Genomic DNA, 26553 nt, shown 5'->3' on the forward strand with positions numbered 1-26553 from the left:
TTTCTCACTAATAGCAGTGCCATGGTTGTGACATCTCAAATGGCAGGATTCAAATAGGCCTGTTTCTGTTCTTGTTTTATTCCATTTTTCACCTTCTCTATCCTTTCACCAATACCAGACTTTATTAATCTCTAAATCTTTGCCATAGTTGTTTTCTAACTGATAGAATAAGTTCTCCAAGTTTGTTGTTCTTCAAGATAGTTTTGCTAGTCTTGATTCACATATCCATTTAAACCGACTTGCAATTCCAAATTTTAAAAATGCTATAATTTTTACTGGGGTTGTATTAATTTTGTAGATTCATTGAAAGAGAATTAATATCTTTGCGAGATAAACTATTTTAAACAACAAATCAGTAATAACTTGTGTGATCTTTTTAAAGAATCTAGATTTACTTATGAAGTGAAATTTTAAAAGTACCTCATTCTTTCACATGCAGTCCTTTTAGGTTGCTGCATATGTTTAAGCAGATGGTGTTCTGCACAAATCCAAAGAGGGCTATTTATCAGGGTCATGACACCACTTGACTTATGCAGAAAATGAGTGCAGTAACCTTAGGACCAATTCCCTTACTTCAGTAAAGAGTTATTCATTAGAATACATTATAACTAAACAATAAAATTTTAAAAAATATTTCTATCTATGACCACTTGTCTTAAAATACGTATACCCACGAAACATAGTGAAATCATCAAGATATTCTCTAAATTTTGAACAGAATTATTTTTATTTTTGCTAGAAACAAAGCAAATTGCTTTCCTAACTTAAGATATTTTCTCGAATTTACTTTTTAAGTTTGAGAAATTGCTGACTTTTCCCAATTCTCATTTCATTGAATAAAGTAATTTTGATAGAATTAATTCAGTGGAAAATTTAATTTACTACCTGTAATACCATAATTCAAATGCAAGGTATTATGGACACTCACTCTGGGTATGACCATGAACAGTAAAGAATACTGATAAGACACTATAAACAATGGCAGCTTAAACTCGTGTAAAGTACTGAATAATGACCAGACTTAGCTAGAATTAACTGATGGGTTTAGGTGTTTGAAATCCTCTTATTACATTTTATCATTTATAACTGAAGAAGACATCCATTTTAGAGTTTTTTTTTCTTTGCCTATAAAAATGAAACCATGGGCCATGCGATTTTAAACTTCCTTTACAAATCTACAATTATTTCACTCCAATTATGAACTGTTCAGTAAATAACTCTACAGTTGATAAGATCTCAGGAGTTTGAGGGAGCCAAAAGCATACTGTATGTCCATGTATAGAATGGATGTAGAAATGACCAAAACACAATTTTAGAAAACAAAAGGAACAAAAGGCATCCCACCCTTGCAATTACTCCCCAGAGAACCACATCTACACTTTGTACTCTTTAGTGTCTGGCTTCTTACAGAAAAGTTTGGATTACTCAGAAAAGGAGAGTAAGGTCTACAGTGTCTGAGAAATAAGAACAAAACCTTGCACAAGCATTTCATAACATCAATGCTAACAAATGGGGAGACCAATGAGATAAAAATTAGTTTGGCAAATAATATATTTTATTTAAAATATAAACTAAAAATTAGTTTGGCGAATAATTATTAGTTTGGCAAATATTTTAATAATCTAATATAAAAGAAATTTTTTTTCAATTCTAAGGCAAAAGTAATCATTACTTTCTTATAATGAAACCCCATATGCCAACTGAGATTTATTTTTCAAAATTAAAAAACAAAGGCTTTTAATCTATTTTTTAAATATTAAAATTCTCCTGAACTTCTATGTACCTAAAATTCAAGAAACTTCACTTTTAAATGTTCCTGTAATGTCACATTTTATTTTGTATACTGGTGTTTTTTCTCTTTTTTCAAATCTGGCTCTTTCTATTGAGAAAATCTAGAACAGTCAACCATCTGTATTTTTTTTTCCACTTTCAACTTCCTCCCTCATTGCTCAATATCTTCTATTTTTGGCTTATGCTTCACTAAAGCTGCTCTTTTCAGTTGAGAGATTTTATGTTGATCAAATCTCATGTCTTACTTTAGTTTTCAAATTCTCAAACCATCTTGGAGAATGTGATATTGTTTACATGCTCCCTTACTGACATTCTACCATCCCCTTCCAAGACCCTGTATCATCTTAATTCTCTGTGTTTCCTCCTCAGCTCTCTTTCTTTATGTATAATTTATCCTATAACTCCAAATATCACCTCTACATGTATGAATACCAAATAAATATCTATGTCTGGTCCTTATCATTCTCGTGGGCATCAGGATGCCTGTGTGTGTCTATTTCTAAACAAAATGGCAGTAATTCAAAATGACTGAAATCTAACTTAGAATGATGACTCCCAAATTATTTTCTGTTTCTGTGGTCCCCGTGTCTGTCAATAGAATAAGTATATTTCCAGTTCCACTTCAATTCCATTTCAAATGCTTCTAACTCAATAAAGATTTTCTATTTCATTAACTTGGCTAAAACCCTGTTTCATCTGTGTACTCCTGTTTCATTCCATTTGTCATATTCTTATATCCTTTATTACATATTTTTGGATTAATTTCTTAGCGTTGTTTTAAATAAGCCATTCTGAACAAAGTATAAGCTCCGTGGTTATTGGCATTTGTTCATGTTAACATTAACATTGCACAAAATGGTCTTTTTCTGTCACATATAAGAAAACACTAGTTTCTTCTTTCTATTCTGTAGATAGTCTGCAAGGAACTAGAGGGTTAGAAAGCTCTGTGTTCTTGTGATATATTGTTTTTAAAACCTAATTCGAGTCTGGTCAGTTTTCCCTCAGTAAGTACTGACTTAAAACTTTAACACGGCCAGGCGCGGTGGCTCACGCTTGAAATCCCAGCACTTTGGGAGGCCGAGGTGGGTGGATCACCTGAGGTCAGGAGTTCAAGACCAGCCTGGCCTACATAGCTAAACCCGGTCTTTACTAAAACTACAAAAATTAGCATGGCGCGGTGGCGCGTACCTGTATTTCCAGCTGCTAGAGACTGAGACAGGAGATCGCTTGAACCTGCCAGTCAGCGTTGCGGTGAAACAAGATGCGCGGCGCCACTGCACTGCAGCCCGGGCTATAGAGCGAGACTCCATCTCAAGAAAAAATAAAAATAAAATAAAATAAAACTTCATCACATTGTAAGGGAGTACCATTTTCAGCCTATGTTTAAGTAGCTGTGAAAAGATTCCAAGAACCAGTGGAAAAATAAATGAGCTTGAATCCCAGTACACTTGGACAAGTCATTCTGACTTCTGTGAACGTTAGTTTCTTTACCCATAAATTCTCATTTGCATTTCTGCTCCACATGTTGTGTGACATAAGTAAATGCAATATATGTAAAATATACGCAATATATGTAAAATTACCCTTACAATGCCTGGCATTTAATAATAATTCTGCATCAGGCTTAGAAATACAGGAGAATCAATTCTTCATAGCTACATTTTTTTTTTTTACATCACCAAGCCTATTTCAACTTTACTAAATTGTCTATGACCATTTGTTATATACATTACGTATTGTTACATATATATTTGTTATATATATTCTGTTGTATATATTCTGTATACATATTCAATATATGTAAAATACATGCAATATATGTAAAATTACCCTTATAATACCTGGCATTTAATAATAATTATGCATCAGGGTTAGAAATACAGGAGAATCAATTCTTCATAGCTACATTTTTTTTTTTTTTACACCACCAAGCCTATTTCAATTTTATTAAATTTTTTGTCTATGACCATTTGTTATATATATTCTGTAAGGGATATTTTTACTTCATGAGACGGTAATTAGTATATTTCAGTTCAAAAATTAGATTCAATTGTTCTCAAACAAAATGCAAACTGCATATTTATTAGAGATGGAATAAACTAAAGAACTAACATAAATTAGCCTCTACTGCACACTAAACAAGATACAAATAAGAGACATGGTAAATACAGTGGAATCAATTCATTTCCAATATCTTTTGCTTTCTTCATCAGTACCTTTTATGCTTACTAACAGTTGTCTGTATTTTTACATTATCTTCCTGAATGAACAGATCACAAAAGTTAGTTTTAGTTTTATTTAAATAGAAGCACATGATAAAACACATTGAATAAATATTACATATAGTAACATCATTACATATACTATATATATGTTATTATATATAAAGGTAGAGATAGAGATATAAATTAAATTTTGTAAGTCTTCTCTTTTGCTCATCCACTGAGCAAATATTTATGGAATAAATGCCAGGTTATAAGCACTTTTATAGAACTTGGGAACAAATTAGTAAGCAAACCAAACGATAATTTTGTTCACATGGAGTTCAAGTTTTGTGGAAGATGGAAGTTCATAAATGTTAACTAAAAATGAAATGTCCAGTAGTGATAAGCAGTAAACAAATGAAAGGCAGGATGTTAAGTTGTTATTTGATACTGTGTCATAAACACCTCTCAGGGAGGTGACATTAAGCCTAAGGTTGGGTAATAAGGAGTCACTAATATAATAATCAAGGGACAGAACATTCTAGGCAGATGTAAAACAGTTAATGTAAAGATTCTAACATGGGAATAAGCTTGCTACGTTCAAGGGCAAATGAAGCTTAGTGGTGAGAGTCAAAGAAAGAGAAACTGGTATAAATATCAGATTGAGAAATTATCTAGGGGCCAAGTTATTATTCCATCTTCTTGCATCAAAGAAAAGGATCTGAATTTTATTTAAAATAGAAAACTACTAGAAGAGTTTTAAGAATATGACTTTTGCTATTGTGTGAGGAATGTGTTATTGGGCCTGGTAGATTTAGGGGAATGATTTAAAATCAGGGAGACCAGGTAAGAGGAGCTTGAAGTAATCCAGATTAAAAATGTTGTTTTTGTTTGTTTGGTTGGTTGGTTGTTTTGTTTTGTTTTTGGCCCAAGGCAGTGGTATTACACTTACGTAAGAGTGGGTATATTACAGACATAGTTGAGGTAGTGTCAACTACCTGATTGATGTCATATTTGGGTTAGGGAAGGAGAGAAATCAAAATGTACCTTCATGCCTTTGTTTGACTGTGCAAACAGCCAGATGTATGCAATTGTGCTGCTTATTTTTATATAACCCTACTATTTGTTAATTTGTCCACCAACACCTCTGTTTTTAAATCCTGCTGAGTTTAATTAACCTTAAGGAATTGGGTAAATGAAAATATGTGGTTAATTCCACACATATTATTGATCACACAATTTTTACATAAATTTCTTCTGCCTTGGGAAAATAGCTTTCAACTCTTAAAAAATGTAGTGTTCAAGTTGGAAAAAGATATAAAATCTTAATGAGAAGTAGGATATAATTGATTTGACTGTTCGGATTTATACTAGCTTCTAAACATGATCCCAAGCATTCTGAGACTAGCTCTTTCATATTTTCAAAACTTATGACTATGACAATTTACTAAAACCACATTAATTACACTTAGAGCATTTTTGTTTTAAGAGCATCTCACAGCAGAGAAAAAATAAATTAGGATCAATGTCCTAGAGGATAGTATTCATGTAAAGTTCTATTTTAATTTTAATTTGGTTCTTATCAATTTAAATTAACACATATCTTGCATTATCAAAGTTTTCTTATCAGAATGACTAACAATACATTTTTAACAAATTATATTTTTACTGTTATTTACTCAAGCATAATTTACTAAGCATTAATATTAAAAATATTTATTGGACGTCTATATAACAAGAGACAATTCTAACTTCTGTGACTATAACTTGTGAAAAAGCAGACTTATTCCTTTCTGTCAGGAAACTTTTATTCTGGCAGGAAACACATTTTAGTTTAAAAAAATCAAATGATAAATAAATAATTTTTTATAAATGTTATGTAAAAATAAGTAATTTACCTACTCATATTTATCTAAGCAACTTGTGAAAGAACTAAAGCATATGGAAGAGTAGGAATTAACTAGCTGAAGTGTGTATGTGGTGGGGTATGTGGAAAATGGTTCTTCAAGCAAAGGGAATGGATTGCATAAAAGGCTTTATTATAAGAAAAAGTAGGATTTGATACAAAAATTGAAGAAATATATATGAAATATCAATTGTATTTTCTGAATAACACTGAAAAACAAAACAAACCAAAACAATACTCCCAGTTTTCAGCCCAGCATGCAAGGAGATTAAAAGTTGCCACTCTCTCCTAACAAACTGAAAGCTAAACAAACTGAAATCAACAATTCTTCTTAGAGTCGTTAGAAAAATGTGGTGTTACTGCAAACTACCGTCCAGAAAATTTAACAGACAGAGAGGCAGATACAGAAAATCACAACTTATCAGAGCAGAAACCTATCAGCAGAAACGTCTATGAGAACCAGTTCTTGAATAGGAAAAAAATGTAAAATGTTATTGATGAATTGGTTGAGGCTCGATGTGGACAAGTCTGTGAGTTGAAAACTCCAGGACAACTTAGTCATAGGACATCCTATGCTTCTGAGGATTTTACCTTCATGAGCTTAACCAAGTTCCTACAATGAATATTGGAGAAATAGCTCCTTGTGTTTCTGGAAAAAGAAGGGGGAAGTAATGCATTAAAATATACCAGAGCGTTCTGTTCTTAACAAAGTCTACTCTCAGGAGAAACTGTTTAACCAGAGCTTAACTTGGAGTTTTTAACAGAGCCTAACTGACCTGGAGAATAGAAATAACCAACAGCACCCAGCTCTAGGTTTCCCCCTGGAAATCCCCAGCTCCAGCCCACACTGGTCATTCTGTCCCACCAAGGTTGTGGGAGGATCTGAGAAATGCTTGTGAAGTTTACAGCCAGAATCATGTACTCACTAAAGGACTGAGACCTAATCGTGGGATGATAGACTCTTCTTCTGCCCTACACATTACCTCCATATTACTAAAGGACTATTGATAACATTTACCTCTACTCAGTTATGTCCAGCTGTCAGGAAAAAAATTACAAGGAGTACTAAACAGCAAAACACACAGTTTGAAGAGAGAGGCAGCATTAGACCAGATTTAGATATGATGGCAATGTTGGAATTATCAGACTAGGAATTTAAAATATCGATGATTAACATGCTAAGAACTCTAACAGACAAGGTAGACAATAAGCAATAACAGATGTGCAATGTATGCAAGCACAGAGATGAAGATTCTAGAAAAGAGGAATGTCTTTGATAGGCTTGTTAGAATAGAAAGAGCTGAAGAAAGAATCTCTGAGCTTGAAGATATCTCAGCAGAAAGTGCCAAAATGGAAAGGCAAAAGGAAATAAGAAAAAAAAAAAGACTCAAACAAACAAACAAACAAACAAAAGAACCAGAACATAATATCTAAGAACCATGGAGTAAATACAGAAGCTATAATATATGCATATTGGTAATATTAAAAAACGAAGACAGGGAGACATAAACAGAAGAAAGATTTGAAGCAATAATGACAGAATTTCACCAAATTAATGTCAGGCACCATATCATAGATCCAGGAAATTCAAATGTGTAAATTCAAACATGTAAAAAAAAAAAGCCCACATATATACATCATATTCAAACTGCAGAAAATTAACATATATATCCATATATAAGTATAGATATAACTATATTATTCATGTTCATATATACAAATGAATAGTGTATTTATATATTTTATATATGAATATCGGTATATATGAATAAGAATATATATATTTATATATGAATATATATGAATGAATCCTGTATTTATATATGAATATGAATATATATGAATGAATACTCTATATATGAATATGAATATATATGAATGAATACTACATTTATATATGAATATATGAATGAATATTATATGAATATGAATATATATGAATGTATACTACAAATAATGTGACTATATATAAATGAATAATATATTTATATATATTCCTTATCTATATAGAATACTGAAAGGAGCAACAGAGCCAGAGGTAAAAACACCCTTACTGATGGAGGAAAAATAAGTTTTACATCTGATGTTTCTGCAGAAGTCATACAAACAAGAAAAGAGTGAAGTATTTTTAGTGTTGAGAGAGAAAACCCCAGTAGTTTAGAATTCTGACTCTGCGAAATGCGAAATTATCCTTCACATATGCAGCAGAAAGAATATCCTTTCTCAGACAAACAAAAATAGAGGGCATTTTTTGCCAATGGATCTGACTTGCAAGAAATGTTTGAACAAGTTCTTTTTTTTTTTTTTTGAGACAGAATTTTACTCTGTTGCCTGGTCTGGAGTGCAGTGGCGTGATCTCCGCTCACTGCCACCTTTCCCTTCCGAGATTCAAGCAATTCTCCCGCCTCAGACTCCTGAGGAGCTGGGATTGCAGGCATGCGATACCATGCCCGGCTAATTTTTGTATTTTTAGTAGAGGCTGGGTTTCGCCGCGTTGTCCAGGCTGGTCTCAAACTCCTGACCTCCACCCACCTCGGTCTCCCAAAGTGCTGGGATTTCAGGTGTGAGCCACTGTGCCTGGCCCTGAACGAGTTCTTCGGAAAATACTTTAAACTAGAAACTCAGATCTCCAAATCATTTGATCATTTTTCAACTGGACTTGTTTGTTTTATGTTTTGCTGTTGTTATTATTTCTTGTTGTTGTTTTGCTATTGAATTGACTTCCTTAATATATCCTGGTTATTAATTCCTCGTTAATTGAATAGTTTGCAGGTATTTTCTCCTATTCTGTAAGTTGTCTCTTCACTTTACTGATTGTTTCCATTGCTATTCAAAACCTTTTAAGCTTGATGTGATTCCATCTGTCCATTTTTTGTTTTGGTTGCCTGTGCTCTTTAGGTCTTACTCAATAAATATTTGCCCAGACCAGTGTCCTGAAAAATTTCCCCAACTTTTTCCTCTAGTAGTTCCACGGGTTCAGATCTTAGGCTTGAGTCTTTAATCAATTTTGATTTGATCTTTGTATATGGTGAGAGATAAGGATCTGGTTTTATGCTTTTGCATATGGATATCTATCAAGTTTGCCCAGCACAGTTTATTGAAGAGGCTGTCCTTTCCCTAATATGCGTTTAAAGAAAGGAAGTGCATCAGAGAAAGACTAAGCGAAGGTAAATTAAAAACGTTTACTTTTCTTATTCTTACTCATAAGATTATTGAAAATAATGGAAACAATGTATTTTATTATATTATGTATATATGCTGTGTATAGGATAAATGAATGGTAACAATGATATAAGGGATGAGAGGAAAGACTTAGAAATAACTTATCATGAGGAACTCCTGCTACCCATGAAGCAGTACAGTGTTATTTGAAAATTGACTTCATTCAGTTCACTGTAAATGTATATTGAAAATTCCTGAACAACAAATAAACAAGTTAAAAAAGTATAACTGATATGCTAAGGAAAGAAAATTAAATCACATAAAATGCTCAATTGAAATCGCGAAAGACAGAAAAACAGTGAAAGACAAAAACTGAAATAAAGAATAAGGGCAACAAATAAAATAGTTACAAATATACCAGATATGAATCCATTGTATCAATAATTACCTTAAAATTATAATTATCTAAATAGATCAATTGCAAGGCAGAGACTGTCAGAGTAGATTAAAAAAAAAAAAAAAAAAAAAAAAAACAAGACCCAACCGGATATTGTTCACACGAACAAAAAAAACACAACAAGTATAATGATACAAATAGATTAAAGATAAATAGATAGAAAAAGACATACTATGCTAACACGAATCAAATGAAAGCAGGAGTGGAAATACTGATGCCAGATACAGTCGACTTCAGAGCAAGGAAAGTTATCAGGTTTCTAAACGGGTATTACCTAATCATAATGGGGTCATTTCTTTTTTTTTTTTTTTTTTTTTTTTTTATTATACTCTAAGTTCTAGGGTACATGTGCATAACGTGCAGGTTTGTTACATATGTATACTTATGCCATGCTGGTGTGCTGCACCCATCAACTCGTCAGCACCCATCAATTCATCATTTATATCATGTATAACTCCCCAATGCAATCCCTCCCTCCTCCCCCCTCCCCCCTCCCCATGATAGACCAATGGGGTCATTTCTTAAGGAAAATATAGCGATTTTTAACATGTGTATGTTTAACAAAAAAGCATCAAAATATGAGAGGCAAAAATTAATACAACTTAATGAGAAATACAGGCATCCACTTTTATAGCTGGAGACTTTAACATTCAATACAGGAATCCAGGAGGCAGAGGTTGCTGTGAACTGAGATCACACCATTGCACTCCAGCCTGGGCAATAAGAGCGAAACTCCATCTCAAAGAAAAAAAGGTTGGGGGGGGGGGGGAGTGGAATACAAAGATAAGAATAAAAAAGTATGAAAAAATGGAAAAATTTTAAGAAAAAAAGAAGAAAAAAATAAAATCAGTAAGGACATTGCTTAATCAAACAACACCAATCAACTATATATGTCATCAGTGGACTACTTCATCTAATAACACCAGAATACATACACTTCTCAAGCTTGCCTAGGATATGCACCAAGATAGATCACACCCTAGGTCACATGACACACTTTAAAGTATTTTATAAATAGGAATCATACAATGTTTGCTCTCATACCACAATGGAATTATACTACAACTCAATAAAAGAAAGCCAGAAAATACTCCAAATGCTTGAAGATTAAACCATGTACATTTAAGTAACACACAGGTCCAAGAAAACTATCTCAAAAGAAATTTTTAAATATTCTAAACTAAATGAAAATGAAAATACAGCAAATCAAAATTTTGGGGATGAAATGAAAGCAATGTTTAGAGGGCAGTTTCCTTGAATACATATATTAGAATATCAGAAAGACTTAAAGTGAATTATCTAGATTTCTACCCCAAGAAACTGAGAAAAGAAGAGCAGATTAAGTTCAAAGTAAGCAGAAGAAAACAAATAATAAACATTGTAGAAGAAGTTAATAAATTTCAAAGCAAAATCAATAGAGAAAATTAAAACCAAAAGCTGGTTCTTTTAAAAGATTAACAAAATTGCTAAGTCTATACCTAAGCTAACTTGGAAAAATAAAAGAAGACAGAGATAGAGAGAGAGAGAGAACACAATAATATCAGAAATAAAGAAGGAATAATTACGATAGACAGCATTGTCATTCAAAGGATAATAAAGTAATGCCATGAGCAACTTTATGCCAATAATTTGATAACCAAAGTGAAATAGAGAAATTCATTGAAAGGCACAATCAGCTAAATGTCACAAAGGCAGAAACAATCTGAACAGACCTTTATATCCATCAAACAAATTGAATTAATAGTTAATAGTCTCCCCACACAGAAAGCACCAAGCCCAGACAGGTTCAGTGGTGAATTCTACCAAACGTTTAAACATTAAATTATATCAATTATCTACATTCTATTTCAAAAGATAGAAATAGATTACTTTCTCATTCTATGAAGCCAGCATTACTGAAATGCTAAAAACAGACAGAGAGATGACAAGAAAACTACAGGCCAATATATTTCTAAACATAAATGAAAACACTATTTACAAATCATTAGCAATCAAATCCAACAATTTATAAATAAACTATATATCACACCCATGTGGGATTTATCCCAGGTATGCAAATCTGATTCAACATTAAAAAATCAATGTAAATCTAACACATCAAGATAATAAAGAAAAATAATCATAAAATCATATTAATATATGCATAAAATTATTTCACAAAATTTGATATGCATTCGTAATAAAGGTTTTCAATAAGAACAAGGGGTGGACCTTTTAACTTAATAAAGGATATCTAAAAAGCTACAACTTACATCATTCTTTACATCTTAGTGAGTAACTAGAAGCTGTCCCCACTAAAATTAGGAATAACTCAAGAATATCCTCTCTCACTAATTCTTTTCAACATTGTACTGGAAGAACTAGCTAAAGCAATAAGACAAGGAAAGGAAATAAAAGGCATATTCATTGGGAAGGAAGAAATAAAACTCTCTTTGTTTACAGATGACATGATAGTCTATGAAAAAAGTCTGAAAAAACACCTGGGTATAATCAATGATTATAGCAAGGTTGCAGGATAAAAGATTAATAAGCAAAAATCAATTAATATGCAAAAATCAAAAATATACCAGCAATAAACAAGTGAAATTTGAAGTTAAAAACAAAATTATTCTTTTCATTAGCACCCCACAAAATTAAATACTAAGGCATATATCTAATAAAATATGTACAAGATCTATATAAAGAAAACTATGTAACTGATGATAGAAAATAAAAGAATAAAATAAATGGAGAGTTATTTCACGTTCATGGATAGAAAGGCTCAGTATGGACAAGATGTCAGCTCTTCCCAACTTGACCTGTAGAGTAAATGTAATCCCCCCAAAAAATCACAAGTTACTATGTGAATATTGAGAAATTGATTCTAAAGTTTATTACATAGAGAGGCAAAAGACCCACAATAACCAAAGTAATATTGAAAGTATAAATTTGTAGGACTGACACTATCTAACTTCAACACGTACTATAAGCTACAGTAAACAAGACAATATGATTTGGCCAAAGAATACACAAATTAATGGAACCAAATAAAAACCCCAGAAATAGACCAACATAAATATACTCAAGTGAACTGACATGTCACACATAGTTAAGGCAGTATTATGGTGAAAAGATGGTATTTTCAACAAATGGTACTGGAACAACTGTAATCCATAAGAAAAATATATATCTAGTCACAGATATTATGCACTTCATAAAAATTAACTCAAAATGTAATATCAACCTATATGTAAATCAAAAAATTATAAAACTACTAGAAGAAAACATGGCAGATAATCTAGATGACCTTGGTTTTGGTAGTGAATTTTTGGATTCAACACTAAAAGCACAATCCGTGAAAGAAAGGTGTTTTTGTTTGTTTGTTTGTTGTTTTTGTTTGTTTGTTTGTTTTTTGAGATGGAGTCTTGCTCTGTTGTCCAGGCTGGAGTGCAGTGGCCTGATCTCCGCTCACTGCAACCTCCACCTCCTGGGTTCAAGTGATTCTCCTGCCTCAGCCTCCTGAGTAGCTGGAATTACAGGTGTGTGCCACCATGCCTGGCTCATTTTTTGTATTTTTAGTGGAGATGGGGTTTCACCATGTTAGCCAGGATGGTCTCAAACTCCTGACCTCATGATAAGCTGGACTTCTATAAAATTAAAAATTTATGCTTGCAAAAGACACTGTTAGGTGAATGAAAAGACAAATCACAGAATGGGAGGAAAAATTTGCAAAACACGTATCTGACAAAGGACTATTATATGAAATATACAAATAATTCTTAAACTCTATATAATAAAAAGAAGAGCCCAATTAGAAAGTGGGCCAAAATACTTAATACACACCTAATTAAAGAAGATATACAAATAGTAAATAAGCCTATGAAAAGATATTTCAAATCCTATGAACCAGGGAAATGAAAATTAAAATGAGCTACTGTACCACTGCAAGCCTATTGAAATGGTCAGCATCTAGAACACTGACAACACCAGATGCTAGATGTGAAGCAACAGGACATCTCATTCATTGCTGATGGAAATGCAGTGATACAATCACTTTGGAAGACAATTTAGCAGCTTCTCAAGAAAATAAATATACTTTTACCTTAAAATTTGTTATTTGAGCTCCTTAATATTTACTCAAAGAAGTTGAAAGTGTATGTCTACACCAAAACCTGAACACTGATGTTTTCAGAAGCTTGTTTTGTAACTGTCAAAACTTGGAAGCAATTAAGACATCCTTCATATTCCTGGACTGACTGATACTACAGTGCCTCGCCGCCTGGGCCCCAAAAGAGCTAGCAGAATCCGCAAACTTTTCAATCTCTCTAAAGAAGATGACGTCCGCCAGTATGTTGTGACAAAGCCCTTAAACAAAGAAGGTAAGAAACCTAGGACCAAAGCACCCAAGATTCAACGTCTTGTTACTCCACGTGTCTTGCAGCACAAACGGCGGCGTATTGCTCTGAAGAAGCAGCGTACTAAGAAAAACAAGGAAGAGGCTGCAGAATATGCTAAACTTTTGGCCAAAAGAATGAAGGAGTCTAAGGAGAAGCGCCAGGAACAAATTGCGAAGAGACGCAGACTTTCCTCTCTGCGAGCTTCTACTTCTAAGTCTGAATCCAGTCAGAAATAACTTTTTGAGTAACAAATAAATAAGATCAGACTCGGAAAAAAAAAAAAAAAAAAAAAAAAAAAAAAAAAAAAAAAAAAAAAAAAAAAAAAGGACATCCTTCAGTAGGTGAATGAATAAACTGTGGTAGATCCCAACGATGCGACATTATTCAGCACTAAAAAGGAAAAAGATAGCAAGCCATGAAGAAATATGGAGGAAACTTAGATGATTATTACTAAGTGAAATAAGCCAATTTTAAAAGACTACCTACTTTATAATTCCAACTATATGACAAATATAGTTTTGCTTTGAGAAAAACAAAAGACACTGAAAAGATCAGTGGTTGATAAAATAATTGTGGGAAAATGTCATTATAAACATTTTCAAACACATAGAATGTACAACGCCAAGAGTGAACCTTAATATAAAGTATAAATATGGGGTAATGATGTGTCAATGTAGGTTCATTGATTGTAACAAGTGCACCACTCTGGTGGGAGATGTTGCTAATCGGGGAGGCTATGCATGTGTGAGAGCAGGGGATACATGGGAAATCTCTTTATCTCCCTCTCAATTTTGCTATGAAATTAATACTGGTCTAAATAAAGTCTATGCAAATGGAATTCAAAAATTATTCTTTGTAGTTTATAATTGCTGGGCATCATAGCAGATTCCTTTCCTGATGTTAAAAAATTGCAATGTATATGGTTAATAGTTTGTAATAATGAATACATGTACATGGGAAAGTGGAAAGACGAAAAGAAAAAGATAAACATTAATAAACAAGGTTTACCTTCTAGTAGACATATACACATGTGTGTCTAGAAATATTTATCATTACTCCATCACAGCCACACGTTTATCACCTCAAAAGACTGGCTATTATACTGAATTACACTAATCTAAATGATAAGGAAGAAACAAGAAGAATGAAGGATGTTGGGGAAAAGTGAATATACAGAATAAAATCTATAAAAAATCTAATTATATAATTTCAAATATTTCAGAAAAGAAGTTATATACTTCAGCAAGTTATTATAGTCCCTAGGAAACAAATGGCACACAGATTATAAAAAATGAGTGAAATTTTGCTATGGTCTAATTGGCATATTTGAATCATTTTCATCCCTTCCATAATATGTAAAATGAAAATACCATGGTTGATTCATAAAAACAGAGATGAATGAGGTCTTATTGGATGTTCAGTCCTAATCTCCTTTTCATTCATCCCCCCTTACAAAGGTATCATGACAGTAGTATCTGGTGGTTATTGTGAGTGAAATATTACATAAATACCTGCTCCTCAATTTTAGCTGTATACGTGGGCCCAAGCTTGAATCACAAGCAATTAATCAGAAAATCTGAGAAAGTAAAGAGAATACTAACTCATATGATGATACCTCCTGTCCAATGCAGGTGTAAAGAACATGAAATTTTCCATATTAAACTTGTTTTGGGATGTGTTTTATTTGGATTATTTTTGCATATTCTTCCATTCAAGTTAAAATTCTTTGCAAGTAAGTTATTCTACATAGTAGAGTTAAACTTTTTATAAATTATGCATTTTGAAATAAAACGTAGAATACATCAATATTTTAAAAACCTTACAGCCGTATTTGTATTTTAAGGTAACCACAGTATACCCTTTTACTCTTCTTCCCTTTTCTAAACTAATCATTCTCAAAGCTGTTTTCATGATTAATTAATTGCATGAAATCCTTACATTCTGGCAGGGTGCGCTTATTAATTAATCAATAATATCACCTCTCATGATATACCAGATGACATCTGACAGGGGCAGAGTGCATGGACATTTACTGTCTTTGATGTGTGGAAACCGTGTCTCTCTCTCTCTCTGTTAATATTAATAAAACATAACATAGTATTAGTGTTTCTTTAAGTAGCTAAATATTTTAGTTACGAAAGCAGTACCAACATATATAATTTATATTTAATATAGTAGTATCACCTTTTATGATAGACTGGATACCATTTGACAGGGACAGAGTGCATTTAGACATTTACAGTTTTAATGTGAAATCTCTATCTCTCTGTTAATACAACATAACATATATTAGCATTTCTGTAAGTAACCAAATATTTTAGTTTCAAAAGCAGTATCTATATGTGATTTTATATTTAATTTAATAAAATTATATATAATTTTATGTAAACACTCAAAAATCAAACAAATGTAAAAAATAGAAATCAAAGACCTTAATTAATACTGATCCTATTTGCCACCTCATACATAAGCATTAATTTTTTTTTCTTTTTTTAATTTTTTAAATTTTTTTATTATACTTTAAGTTCTAGGGTACATGTGCATAACGTGCAGGTTTGTTACATATGTATACTTGTGCCACGTTGGTGTGCTGCACCCATCAACTCGTCAGCACCCATCAATTCGTCATTTATATCAGGTATAACTCCCAATGCAATCCCCCGATAATTTTCCGTGTGGTCTATAGTTTGTAAAGAAATAATATCCTAGATACACACACACTCACACACACAGATATTTCTATGTACATACATATATGTATATAAATTTTAGCAAATTTATATCACATAGAAATGCAGCTGCAATGTTGCATTTCAGCACATAAATCTCTTCCTCATTCTTTTTACAAATGAGTAGTATTTCATAGTGTTAGATATAGTGGTACATACATATAACAGCATAGTATGCAGCATGAAAAAATAAGAGACAACTCTAAATGTTCTTTTGTAGATTATAGCTAATGCTCAGTGTTAATTCAAAAGCCTCAATTGCATACAGTTAGTATATCACCATTTGTGTAAAAATAATTATATGCATTTTCATTCATATATGATATCTGTGTAGAATGTCTCTGGAAAAAAATTAATGTAAGAAAAATTAAAATTAAAAAGATCGCTGAAAAAAATAAGAATTGTAAAGGCTACTAACTATTTTCTCTTGTTAATATTTAATTTCCTTTCAGTAATATTTATTTCATTCTTTTTAATTTAAAGATACTTGTTTGCATATTAATTTTTAGTAAGGAAAACAATTAAAATCAGAACTCACTAGTTCTCTCTTCTTTCTGCATTATGCTTTATTTCATCACATATTTGTACCAATTGTTAATATAAGAAAATGAATCATTTTCTTGCTTAGAATCATCAATAGCTACTTTTCCACAAATAGTATAATCCTGTATGTCATCACAAACACTGGTATCATGCAGAATTTTTTAAAAGAATCAATTGAAGAATAACAAAAACTAACACAGAGACAAACAAAACCACCTTAAGATCCAATGGTGGTGGGCTCTTCATCCATCTTTACTAACTCTATAGATCTTACTTACTTGGGGCCATTATCAGAGAATGTTGCTAAATGTGTCTTAATCACTGTCTCTTACAGACATCTGATTTTCAGAGCTAAAAAGTGTGTTCACTTCTAGATTTTCTTCTATTCTTATCAACACCCATTCTTCAAATTATGATGCATGTGTATGTGAGGTACCTACCTACTCAGATAAGAGCAACAACATGTAACTGTGATCTGATCAAAAGTGTTTTATATCCTTAGTATTTTTTTCTATATAAGTCTTAGCATTTGTAGAGTCTGTTCAATCTTTGGATCATTGTAGATTTGTTGTTTGCTTGCTTTTGTGTGTGTGTAATCCTAGTTTACATGCTTCTTAAGAGCAACTTTTAATGTCCTATATCCACCATTATGATAAGAAATATAACAGTTTCCCTGCCCTGAATGTTCTAAATGTGCCACCCTTCCTCTAGTCCCTGGCAACTACTAACTTTATTATTGTCATTATGGATTTGTCATTTCCAGAATGTCATATAGTTGGAATTATAAAGTATTTAGTCATTTCAGACTGCCTTAATTGCCTTAGTAACTATATTTAAAGTTCTTCTATGTATTTTCATGGTGGGTAGCTCATTTATTTTTTATTATGAGTAATTTTCAATTTTACTGATGGTCCACAGCTTATTTATCCATTGCCTACTATCCACTCATTTATTGGAAGACAAGTTGGTTACAATTTTTGGCAGTTTATAAATAGTGTTACTGTACACATTTATAGGAAGACTGTTGAATGAATACATATTAAAGTCCCCAACCCTTCCTTAGTTGTTTTTTTTTTTTTTCTGTACCTATTTAAATCTTTATTACGAGTACCTCATTCCCAAGTCTTCTATCTCACTTTACTCCTTGTCATCACCAAATAACTTCCTTGTTATCCTTTTTTTGGTTGTTGTTCAGTTATGAGACATGAAACTTTGTGTTGTTTTCTATTTTTCATCAATTATGAAAAATTACATTCATTGTCATACATGTTTGAAATTTGATAAAGATGACATTGGAGTATGAAGTTATAAATGAAGAGGTATGCACGTATGTTACAAAGATTACTTTATTTAAACTGTTTTCTTGAAAAACTTGAATATGTTAGAAGTCCATAATCATTTTACAGTTAAGATCTTTCATACAAATTGATAGACATATTTAAAAGAAAACAACACACACAAATTTCGTCTTCTAAATTTTGAAATAAAAGCAACATTTCCAAAGTATTTCAAATGTTTTAAAATTTTTAAATGTTTCTTTTTTATTATTTTAAAAATGTTTTAAAATAGTTTGAAATTTTAACTTTTGGCTAGTGAGGGGAAAGAAAGCTACTTGATGCTATACATTTTATTAACAAAATATTTTCATTTTTTTCCAAATAAAAAGTGTACAATAGGATTTAAAATGTGTACCAATTTTGCAAAATAGTTGATACAATTTTGATGAGAAAAAGATATCCAGAAAGAATGGAATTTATTCCTTTTTTTCTGAGTAATAATATATGGTGAGATAAATTTAAACAGAAAAGCATTTCTCAGTGGTTTCCATAAATTAACCAAGTTGGATTTATTTGGAGGAAAGTAGAATTTGGTGGTTTTAAACTGTGTTTGTTCCATAATGCATCCCTTTTTACATTAAACAGGTGAGATGTTTTTGTTTATGTTTCTAGGAAAGATGGATCAAAAGAACCAATAGTGGAGATGAGAACAGAGGATGAAAGAATTACTAATCACGAAGATGGGAGCCCAGTAAATGAGCCAAATGAAACCACACCACTAACAGAACCTGAGTATGTAGCTGGGAGTGCTTACTTCTATTCACATGGGTATTGGCAAAATGATAACACATTATTATTGTTGTATTACATATTTAAGAAAGTACATGTGAATATCTAAAATCCATTTTCTATTGAGATATTTTTCATGAAACCTTGTATGAATGTCAGAGAAAGTCTGATAAACCGTATATCTATAATTTAATGCAAAAGTATAAAAAGATATCTTACAGAGTTTAGATTTTCAACAATAGTCTGTCTTTTTAAGATAGTGTTGTTTTCCCTTTCAAAATAAAATAATTATATTTACTGAAATAAAGACATGTCAGGAAATTTGTCATCGCTTTGAATATAAATGTCAGTGAAATATACACAAGGCTATTTTAAAAAGAAATAATGTTTGTGTAGAGGAGAAAATATTATTAAAGCGTTTATCATTGTAATGTCTATGCAGTAAATGATGCTTGGTTTCCATTCTTGATATTACTTATTTTGTATCTCTAATAGCTCTATTAAAACTATAGTAGATAACAAAACCTGAAAAGATGAATATATGCCTAGATTCATGCACAGGACAATTAGAATAATTCAAAGCAAAGACATTATTACAAAGTGTTAATAGTACTATTATATTGGAGGTATGTGATACTAACGAAACCATGGTGATCAAGTACTTCTTTACTGTGCACCAAAATAACTTTATAATTTTATTATTTTTCAGAATAAATATTTATTTTTATAACACCTAATATTTCCTTGCAGAGTAAATTGATTTAGCTTTCTCATCCTAAATCACAGACAAAAGCTGGTCACAGATGAAGAAAATGATTTTATTTTCATAAATTCCCTCTATCTGCCCACAAGGGGCTGCAATAATTAAAATTTACAGAAACACAAAGTACTACTCTACAGAAAAAAAATTTAATATAAATCCTCGGGCCAATTTTAGTGATTGCGTTTAGAGATTATTACAATCTAAATTCAAATTAACTGTATTAGATGTGGGTTCTGTATTCTCTACTTTAGAAATAAGAGGTGTACATGAAAACTAGTTAAGAATATGCTCTTGGACTGGGGTATATTTTGGGAAAAAAGGGTAATTTAATAACTACTCTCTGTCTCCATTATAGAAAATAAATCACCAATATAAAATAATATGATTAACAGTAATCTTAAAAATATTTTACCTAAACATAAGTGGTGAGAAATTCTATACACAGAAACAAGCTATCAGTTTGGTGAAACCACTTAAGTCATCAAAAACTTAATATATATTTCATGAGTAAGAACTATATTAAGTGTTATGCTAACTTACTATCAGAACTCTAATCAGAACTTTTTCTCTACAATTTAATGCTTGAGGTGACATATTGCTTCTGTGACCTTGTATTGTCAATATTTTCAGTACTTGTGAATGCTAAAAAGGAATAACTGAGACTGCACTATTTATAACATATATAAAATAGCCGCCTGCTCTCGTTGGCACAATGTTTTTTTTTCATTACCAGCAATGGATATTACTAGTTTTTGCCTATTTCTTACTTTGATTAGTTCTGATAGCTTTGATCTGCAGAATCTGTTTTAACCCTTCTCATTCAAAAATATAAAATAAATTACAAATAAATCCCAGAGGAACTAGCATTGTAACTTTCTCTCCATTATAAAATGGTAAGGCTAAAGTCACAGAGATGGGTTGGAATACTTGGAATACTCTCTTTCTTCCTCTCTCTCTCTCTCTCTCTTTCTCTCTTTCTTTTCTTTCTTTCTTTTGGAGACGACGTTCACTCTTGTTGCCCAGGCTGGAATGCAATGGCGCGATCTCGGCTCACCTCAACCTCTGCCTCCTGGATTTAAGCTATTCTCCTGACTCAGCCTCCCGAGTAGCTGGGATTACAGGCGCACACTGCCACACCAAGCTAATTTTGTATTTTTAGTAAAGACGGGGCTTCTCCATGTTGGTCAGGCTGGTCTCGAACTCCGGACGTCATATGATCTGCCCGTCTTGGCCTCCCAAAGTGCTGGGATTACAGGCATGAGCCACAGCGCCCAGCCTGGAATACTATTTCTAACTTCATTTTCTTGATGTGGAAAAAGTATGTTGTTAAGGGAGAAAAACTCATCTCCAAATGTCGTGCACAATGGTAAACAATTGAATTTGCAAGTTTTAGGAAAATCTAGAAAGCACAATTCATTGGCATCGAAGTAAGGTTTGTGAAACTGTCTTGATATGAAGAAATAAAGTTGTTATTGCTTCACAAGTTACAATTGCAAACAACTCAAAATCTGTGTTGCAAAGTGATATAAAAGTGACAAGAAAAACAATAGTGAAAAGAGGCAAAAGAAAACATATACAGTAAATATTAAAAAGTGAGCAAGTCCTAAAATATGTTCATTTGCATTAAGTTCCAAGGAATATAGTTAATTCACTCCGTTTCTGAATTTTTATTTTATTTTACTTATTATTATTATTATCATTATTATTTGAGATGGAGTCTCTCTCTGTTGCCCATGCTGAAGTGCAGTGGCATGATCTCAGCTCACTGCGATCTCCATCTCCCACTTCAAGCGAGTTCCGGCTGATTTTTGTAATTTTAGTAGATACCTGGTTTCACCGTGTTGGCCAGGCTGGTCTTGAACTCCTGACCTCAAGTGATCCACCTGCCTCAGCCTCCCAAACTGCTAGAATTACAAGCATGAGCCACCCACCCAGCCTGGTTTCTGAATTTTATGTAACAGAATATGGCAACAATTATTAATTGTTTTCACTGGAGAAAATGTAGTACTAATAAATCATATCATTGACATTTAAAAATGTTTTGGCATTTTACCTTCCATAACATGTAATTATATTTTTGATATCAACAACTAGTTACCAAATCTAAACCACCCTATAGTGAACAATTTGCTGCATCTAAATCTACAAATATGTTGTTTCATTCATCATTCTGCATTATATTTTTAAAAGGCCAAAGTAATTGTTTTTACTCTCTTTTAGATCATTTAAAAATCTATTTTATATAATTTTAGTAAATTTAATTTGTCCTTTCTAATTATTGTAGCATGTTTTCTCTACAAAATAGTAACTTATTTAGCATGTATAAAATATTAGCATATTATTGGAGCATATTTTATTTACAAAATAGTAACTTAAATGTTAAGGTATATCTCTTTAAATACCTCAGAAAATGAAGCTTATTATTTTTTATCTTCCAGAAAATTGCCTTTAAAGGAAGAAAATGGGAAAGAAGCTCTAAATCCAGAAACTATAGAAATTAAAGTGTCTAATGACATCATTCAATCAAAAGAAGATGACAGCAAAGCATAACAACACTATTACAGGGGCTTGAACAACACTACGAAGAGTATTTGGATTGCAGTGACCCTATGACCAAAACTATTCCATTGACCTTAATTTCTTGGGAAACTTCTAGCTTGGAATAGCTTGTACACATATACATATGATCAAATACTCCTGCCCATGGTCCATTTCCTTTTGTTATTGTTGTTGTTGTTGCTGTTGTTGTTAATTTTAAGAATTTCAATATCAAGACCTGACTGGCACCAACACTTTGGGTATTCAATTTGATTATATGACTGAAGTACTGGAATTCATTATATGGCTCAAGTGCTCTATTTATTAAGAACTATATTTAATACCACCAACAAATATAAGGGTTAAGGAAAAAAACGTGAGCTACATGTGTAAGAAGGCTCTGCATGTGTGTGAGTCCTATTCTGGGCAAATAGATTCTTAAGGTGGCTTTCAACTTCAAGATGAAGGCACTTAATAACGGTTACTCATTTTATCAGGGGAATTTCAGGGAATATAGGCTTCAAAGAGCCAGTTTATCTTTAGCAGATATAAAAAATTGAAAATTTTGAAAAACTCATTTCAAGCTATGATTCGGTGCATTTTCAACATTGATTTTTGATAGATTGAAGTGCCAGATCAAAATTGTTACCCATTTGAAAGAATATTAGTTGTATATAAAATTAGATTAGAAAGACTTTCTAAATCTCTATCTCTTTATATATGTCCTATTCATTCACAATGGATTATACACAAAAAATGTATTGCAAGTGAAATAATATTGATTTCTGCCCTCAGCTTCAAATAAATTGAAATGGGAACAATATCAATATGGTGTCTTGATATATTTATAAATATGTGATTATCATTTATTTTTAAATAACTTATCAAAAAAGTCTTTAGTGTTCAAATACTTCAAATCATATCCTCAGATATATTTTTAGCCCATGGTTTTATATAATCTTTGAGAACTAATTTTACCACTGTTATAGGTTCACCATTAAATGTAATTGGCTACTAGAAATTAAAATTTTAGGGTTGACTAAATTAAGAAGAAATTATTTAACATTCTAATGTGCCATAAAAGTGTAAATGATAAACAGTTACACTTCCACTATGTGTTCTATTCTGGATGTTCTAGCTAGAAGTCACTTTAAGATTTTGATAAACAAATTGGTTAAAGAAATTCCTTAAATATTCAACACAAACCTTCTGATATCTTTTGTTAGAGTTATACCAGAATAAAATGCTTCTTTAATTCCAAGCTATGCAAGCTCCCAGAGGTGAGAGAGTGACACATGATTTAACTTATATGTAAGGTTTAAAAAAGTATTTATGATTATAAACATACATACCATTTGGGAGCAGGTTTACTAACCTTGAGAGCCAAAGGTTTCCTTAGGCCCTGTAACATTCAGAACCTTTGGTGTTTCAGCTCAAATAGTGACGGGATAGGGAATGTGTTCCAAAAGAGTATCGGAGCAATTTTTAGCATTGCAGAAACCTGCTTTGGGCATTCGCTCTGTAGAGATAACCTGATGATTATTAAATGTAAAATTAAGGCAACTCATGAATATTTTTATTTAGGAAGTGCTTGAAACTGTCAGCCAAGGAGAGACAGCTAAGTAATTTTATATAATTCCTTACTTTTCTGGCTACAGCAGGACAGAATATGACCATCTTCATTTGAAGGCACCAAATCGTCGCGGTGTCTTTGCCATAAATTGCAGGGTTAAATGCAGGAATCTCTCCTTGCGTTCCTGTCTGGCATATTCTGAAGAAAAGAACAGAATTCTTGTGCCTACCTAAGAATTTGAGAAGTGTCTAAACAAACAAACCAGTTAGGTCATTTTAACTGACTTGATTATCCAACTGGTCTTTGACGGATGTGACTGTTGTTATTTAGTTTGTTTGTCTGATCATCCAGTTTGCTTTATTTTGCTGTGTTTTATTTTTTCGTTTGTTTTGTTTTGTACCAACGTACTAAAACTAGTCAAAATACTTGAATTAGTTTGTTTGTGCAAAGTGTACAAGCTTAGTAAAGTGTCCATGAAGCAATAGCCATGAATGATAATTATTTCTAAATAGGGCCACATGGTTTTAAACTAATGATGGTGAAAGAATTAGGATGACTGAGAAAGTCATTTCGCATGTTTACTATTGTTATATTTGTGCTTTACTTCAAGAGTGCAGAAATCATAATAAATAACAAACTATTTTTGTCTTTTCTCAATTTGACATTTCTGTTTCTCTCATTTATTTGGATTTTCCTTGTAAAGAAATTGACATATATTTCATATACATATATATAGTCTATATATATATATGATGTTAAATTTCCTGCCACTCATGTGGAGTAATGATCTGAAATTAATAGATAATCTGAAGCTAATTATAGTCAGACTATTTCAAGTGCACTGTTTCAGTTGCCCGAGTGGTCCTTACCTCTTGTCCTTGAAATCCATGCCATGCTGAAGCACGGCAATACTGTGATAAAGTATTTTTTTTAATATTTCAATGGAATGCTCCAAATGATTTATAAGAATTTCAAAATAAAAGATGGCTTGTAGTAAATTGTAAAATATGAGTAGAACTGAAATAACCTGTTTCATTCTTATTCTAGATTAAACATATACATATAACCATATAAATGTTATTTTTATTGTCTGAGAGTACTCTTAAATATTAGTATGAAGTGTCAAAAGAATTGACTGAATATAAGTGCTGTTAAAATAATTTGAACCCTGTGATATTTTAAACCAAGAGGCAAAGACATCACCGAAAACTTGGTATTTCTTGATAAGTTAGGTGCAATTAGGCAGTGACAATCTATATTCAACAACATATAAGAGGAAGGAGTAATATCAGAATTTTAACACATATTTTGTTTTCAAAACTGGCACAAATTCATGTGTCAACATATTTTACAATAATTGTCAAAGGAATTTAATTAAGAATTGTATTTTTAAAGATTTATTTATTATTTTTTGTGGGATAAGACATTGCCATTCTATTGATACTAACGTCTAACATTAATGTACTGTTTCTTGTTTTCTTTTATTTTTAATATTAATAACTATAAAAGCATTTTTCAAAGGCTGTTAGATCCAGCACACCCCATATGGATCTTAGTCTTTGAATTAAATATTTATATAAATAGATTTTATTAATCAAATTATTTATTTGTGTGCCAATAATTGTAACTTTATGATCATACCTATGTTTACGCTTCTTATTTTAAATAATTAAGATGTATCTGTGCCTTTTAATTAGCATGACATTCTGCTTTATTAAAATAAAAAACTACAATTAACGTCATTACTAGTATATTTTGCTTAGATTTGAGATACTCGAATGATGCTGTCTTATTTACAGTCAGTAAATAAGTTCAATTCAAACTATTTACCTTGAATATAAAATCTAGATATAATAAACTATACTGTATAATTTAATTTAATTCATGCCAAAATAGTTCTTTTTATACACACACATGAAATATTCTTAATTTGTTGTGTATTGTTTTTCTAAACAATAAATACATTCTAGATATTATTGAAATTAAACTTTGCCAGTTGTAGGACAAAGACAACAGATAACTTTTGAAAATCAAGCAAATTACTATGGTGTTTCTTGGGTCTTCATTGTTTCCATTTATATATATTTTATTTAGAATAATAAATCAACCTTTATTTTTTGGCAATAAGATTATCACAGATGAAAATATGTACAGCTCAAGTGGTAGAAATAATATTTTCCATTAGTTAATTTAGGAAATATTGGAATAGCATATTAGAATTATTTATGAGGTTCACAATGTTCCGTTTCACAGAAAATAAGGTAAACATTTGACTTAAATCCCACATGAAGTTTTTTCATACTCATACTCATAATCATAATCACATAATGTTCTTATTCAACAAGCTTTGTATCTGGAAATATTTTTACCAATAAGTTTGCTAGCTATTATTGATTTATCTTTAGAGAGAAAATATTTGCATTTGTTTATTAACCCTTTGAAGCA

The 26553-nt window shown here is 31.6% G+C and overlaps 1 protein-coding gene and 1 pseudogene across 5 annotated transcripts in view; both read left to right on the top strand.

Annotated features, from left to right (window-relative positions):
* Nucleotides 1–26148, top strand: part of NCAM2 (neural cell adhesion molecule 2) — a 570822-nt gene extending 544674 nt beyond the window's left edge. For 3 of the 4 annotated variants that reach the window (XM_030915247.1, XM_030915245.1, XM_030915251.1), the window contains 2 exons: nucleotides 19118–19237; nucleotides 22436–26148. In XM_030915247.1, the coding sequence (XP_030771107.1) occupies nucleotides 19118–19237; nucleotides 22436–22547 (232 nt within the window). In that variant the 3' untranslated portion in view covers nucleotides 22548–26148. Of the gene's footprint in view, nucleotides 1–19117; nucleotides 19274–22435 lie in introns of all 4 variants that reach the window. The other variant, XM_030915246.1, reaches the window with a different exon arrangement.
* Nucleotides 942–14165, top strand: LOC115892724 (annotated as a pseudogene). Its single transcript, XR_004052622.1, has 2 exons — nucleotides 942–948; nucleotides 13732–14165. The product of XR_004052622.1 is annotated as a 40S ribosomal protein S6 pseudogene (transcript).
* Nucleotides 26149–26553: the final 405 nt, after the last annotated feature.

Source organism: Rhinopithecus roxellana, chromosome 13, assembly GCF_007565055.1.
Source record: "Rhinopithecus roxellana isolate Shanxi Qingling chromosome 13, ASM756505v1, whole genome shotgun sequence".
Taxonomy (NCBI): Eukaryota; Metazoa; Chordata; class Mammalia; order Primates; family Cercopithecidae; genus Rhinopithecus; species Rhinopithecus roxellana.